The following is a 4,027-nucleotide window of genomic DNA, read 5'->3' as shown; positions in this document are numbered from 1 at the left end:
CCGAGGCGGGTGGATCACGAGATCAAGAGATCGAGACCATCCTGGTCAACATGGTGAAACCCCGTCTCTACTAAAAAATACAAAAAAAATTAGCTGGGCATGGTGGCTCGTGCCTGTAATCCCAGCTACTCAGGAGGTTGAGGCAGGAGAATTGCCTGAACCCAGGAGGCGGAGGTTGCGGTGAGCCGAGATCGCGCCATTGCCCCTGGGCAACAAGAGCGAAACTCCACCGCAAAAAAAAAAAAAATGGCTCCCAAAGTATGGTCCAGGTACTGCCTGTTATTTCCAATGACCTCACAGTTATAAGGGTCGGAATTATGTATTTTAAATTTTTTTTATTGCATTTTAGGTTTTGGGGTACATGTGAAGAACATGCAAGATATCCGTGTTCTTATTTATTTATGTGGCTCTGACTTCCTGTCTGATACCCTTCGTTTACACCAGAAGTATCCCCTTTAGTATTTATTGTAGGGCAGCTCTGCTAGTGATGAATTCTCTCAGTTTTGTGTTGACTTCACAGTCTTAACTTCTCCTTCATTGTTTGAGAGCTCTGCTCAATGTGGAGTTCTTGACCAGCGGCCGTTTCTCAGCACTTCGAAATTCTCAGCCCGCGGCCTCCACGGTTTCTGCTGAGTAGCTTCTCTCTTGCCTCTTCCCAGATTCTCTCTTTGGCCTTTGAAGGTCCGATGATGTGTCTAGGTGTAGATCTCTCTGATTTTGTCTTACTTGGAGTTTATCGGGCCTCTTGGATGTATACATTAATGTTTTTCATCAAACTCGGGAGGTTTTTCAGCCATTATTTCATCAAATGTTTTTTCTGCCCCTTTGTGTCTTCTACCTCTGGGACTCCCGTTCCACGTGTGTTGGTACACTTGACAGTGCCCAGGGGTCTCTGCAGCTCTGTTCACTCCTTCCTCGTGCCTTCTTTCTGTTCTTCAGACTCCATAGTCTCGACCGCCCTGTCTGGAAGGTCACTGACTCTTTTTCCGCCTGTTCTCGTCTGCTGTTGAGCCCCTCTGGGGAGCTTCTCATTTCAGTTACACTCTTTTCAACCCCAGAATTTCTGTTTCACTCCCTTTTTTCTCTCGTTAAGGATGTGCCCCATCTGGTGAGTCATCTTCCGGTACTTTCCTTTAGTTCTTTAGACACAGTTTTCTTTAGCTCTTTGGACATATTTAAAGTAGCTGACGTATGTCTGGGCTTCCTTAGGGACAGTTTTTATTAACTACTTTTCCCTGTCTGTAGGCCATACTTTGTTTGCATGTATCACACTTTTGTATTTTTGTTTCAGACTGGACTTTGTTTGTTTGGAGACAAAGTCTCACCCTGATGCCTAGGCTGGAGCGCAGTGGCACAATCTCAGCTCACTGCAACCTCCACCTCCCAGGTTCAAGCAGTTCTCCAGTGTAGCTGGGGCTACAGGTGCCCACCACCACACCCAGCTAATTTTTGTATTTTTAGTAGAGATGGGGTTTCACCATATTGGCCAGGCTGGTCTCGAACTCCTGACCTTGTGGTCTGCCCACCCCGGCCTCCCGAAGTGCTGGGATTCCAGGTGTGAGCAGACTGTAATTTTTTTTTTTTTTTTTTTGAGACGGAGTTACGCTCTTGTTGCCCAGGCTGGAGTGCAATGGCCAGGTCTCGGCTCACCGCAACCTCCACCTCCCGGGTTCAAGTGATTCTCCTGCCTCAGCCTCCCAAGTAGCTGGGATTACAGACATGTGCCACCACACCCGGCTAATTTTTGTATTTTTAGTAGAGACAGATTTTCACCATATTGACCAGGCTGATATCAAACTCCCAAACTCAGGCGATCCACCCACCTCAGCCTCCCAAAGCACTGGGATTACAGGCATGAGCCACCGCACCCGGCCCAGACTGGACATTTTAAGTGCAGCGCTGTGGTCATGATTCCCCACCCCTCAGGCCTCGGTTGCTGTTGCTGGTTGTCTTGTGGCTTTTTTGGGCTAATTCCATAAGGTCTGTGTTCTTCGTTGTGTGTGGCCACTGAAGTCTCTGCCTAACTAGCTTAGTGGACAGCCAATAATTGGGCAGATAATCCTTCACACATGGCATCCCTGAGTCTCCCAGCCTTTGCCAGGCGGCTGGGGCGAGGTGGGGAGTGCCTTCAGAACTTAGCTAGGCTTAGGATTCTTGCTGTTCTTCCAAAGATTCAGCTGTTTTCTTAAATATGTGTTACCCAGATCGCTGAAAGCCTTTGGTTAGTTTCTAGAGTCCTAAAAATGTCAATTCTGACAATTTTTGCCTATGTTCTTGTTTTTACAGAGGAGAGAGAGGATTTCCAGAGGTGTTTATTCCACCATTTTCACTGACATCACTCCAAGAACTAATACTTTGAAGTAGAAAGATACCATTTCTTTTGCCTCTGAACTAGAATACATTAGAGAAAATGAGACTGTCCCATGCTGGCAAGGACACAGTGACAACAGTAGGTGGAATATCCACTGGCACATTTGTAGAAAGCAGCAGGACATATCAGCCAACGTTTTTGACACTCACATTGATGCATTCATTTTACAAATAGAAATAGGGCCTAAAGAAGTCACCTAAAAAGACCTAATAGCTCCATGAATGTATCCTTGCGGTGATCATAGCTGAGCACTGGGTGCTTCCTGCACGCCCCGGGGCAGCGGGCGGGACAGTCTCCGCCAGACGGAGGACCCTCCGCAGAGCCTTTTGCATTTCTCTTTGTGTCAGATGTTAATCCAGGTAGCCTTTGGTTATGGGATTGGGGGATCTTTTCTCTTCGTTGATAACTTTTTTGTACTTTCGAAATACTTGACCAAGGAGCACGCTGCCTTGGTCATCGGAAGATAAGTGAGCAAGCAAAGTGAGGCCAGCGCTCTGTCCACCCCGTGCCTCAGGCATGAGCCCCAACACCTGCCCTGGGCCCAGCCGCCAGAGTGTCCCGGAGAAGGCTTCCCCCAGACCCGGCACTGACTTCCGTCTGCTGGAATCAGTGTTGCCTGTGTAACCTGAATCCTCCAAGTCCTGTGGCTCCTTGAACTCCCAGAGAGCATAATTCAGCTTCCCTTCCGGTGCCCCCCTGCGGGTGGGCATGCCGACCAGCCCCACCCGTTTCTCACCTGTGTGCCCGTGCCTTTGCAGGTTCCCCAAGGACTCCAGCACCTGGACTGTGGACCACCAGCTGCTGTGGGGGGAGGCCCTGCTCATCACCCCAGTGCTCCAGGCTGGGAAGACCGAAGTGACTGGCTACTTCCCCTCGGGCACATGGTACAACCTGCAGACGGTGAGTCTGGTGACCCTGAAACCCAGGGAGGCAGGAGACCAGAGTAGCCCTCCCACTGCTCCCTCCACCCAGTCGGCGTGACCAGGCGGTGGAAAGAGGCGCGTATGAGTTGAGTCCCAGCCACGTGCCAGGTCCCCGCCCGCATGCCCTACACACGTCGGCCCCTCTGCTCCTTTGACTATCCCCATTTCCCAGATGAGCAGACTGAGGCCTGGGTCCCACGGCCATCACAGGCTGTGCTGAACTGGCACACCCAGGCCTCTTGGGCTCTGTCCCCACTCAATGGCCAGGAGGGTCCCAAGAGTGAGCCCTGAGTCCACCCCTGAAGTTACAGCTCAGCCTGTCTATGCCAGGCCTCCTAGGCCTCTGCATGGAGCCCCAGGAGACAGAGAGCATGGTTTCCGAGGACAGCATGGAGGCCTCGGCGTGGCCCAGAATCCTTCTCAAAGCGACACCTCCCTCCCTCCAGGTGCCAATAGAGGCCCTTGGCAGCCTCCCACCTCCACCTGCAGCTCCCTGTGAGCCGGCCATCCATAGCGAGGGGCAGTGGGTGACGCTGCCGGCCCCCCTGGACACCATCAATGTCCACCTCCGGGCTGGGTACATCGTCCCCCTACAGGTACCTGGGTCAGGAGGCTGTGGTAGGGGAGGGGAGCTGGGGGTGTGGATGGCACACTGCAGCGTTGGGGGAGGGGAGCTGGGGGTGTGGATGGCACACTGCAGCGTTGGGGGAGGCGCAGGGAAGTGGGAGGGGAG

The 4,027-nt window shown here is 52.0% G+C and overlaps 1 protein-coding gene across 2 annotated transcripts in view; it reads left to right on the top strand.

Annotated features, from left to right (window-relative positions):
• GAA (alpha glucosidase) overlaps positions 1–4,027 on the top strand; it is a 22,116-nt gene that overhangs the window by 15,524 nt on the left and 2,565 nt on the right. For both annotated transcript variants that reach the window (XM_017524947.2, XM_017524945.2), the window contains 2 exons: positions 3,130–3,271; positions 3,741–3,890. In XM_017524947.2, coding sequence (XP_017380436.1) covers positions 3,130–3,271; positions 3,741–3,890 — 292 coding nt within the window. The remainder of the gene's footprint in view (positions 1–3,129; positions 3,272–3,740; positions 3,891–4,027) is intronic.

This window comes from Cebus imitator, unplaced genomic scaffold (assembly GCF_001604975.1).
Source record: "Cebus imitator isolate Cc_AM_T3 unplaced genomic scaffold, Cebus_imitator-1.0 Scaffold36, whole genome shotgun sequence".
NCBI lineage: Eukaryota > Metazoa > Chordata > Mammalia > Primates > Cebidae > Cebus > Cebus imitator.
Note: the sequence above shows the minus strand (reverse complement) of the source record. Positions and strands in the feature narration are given on the sequence as shown.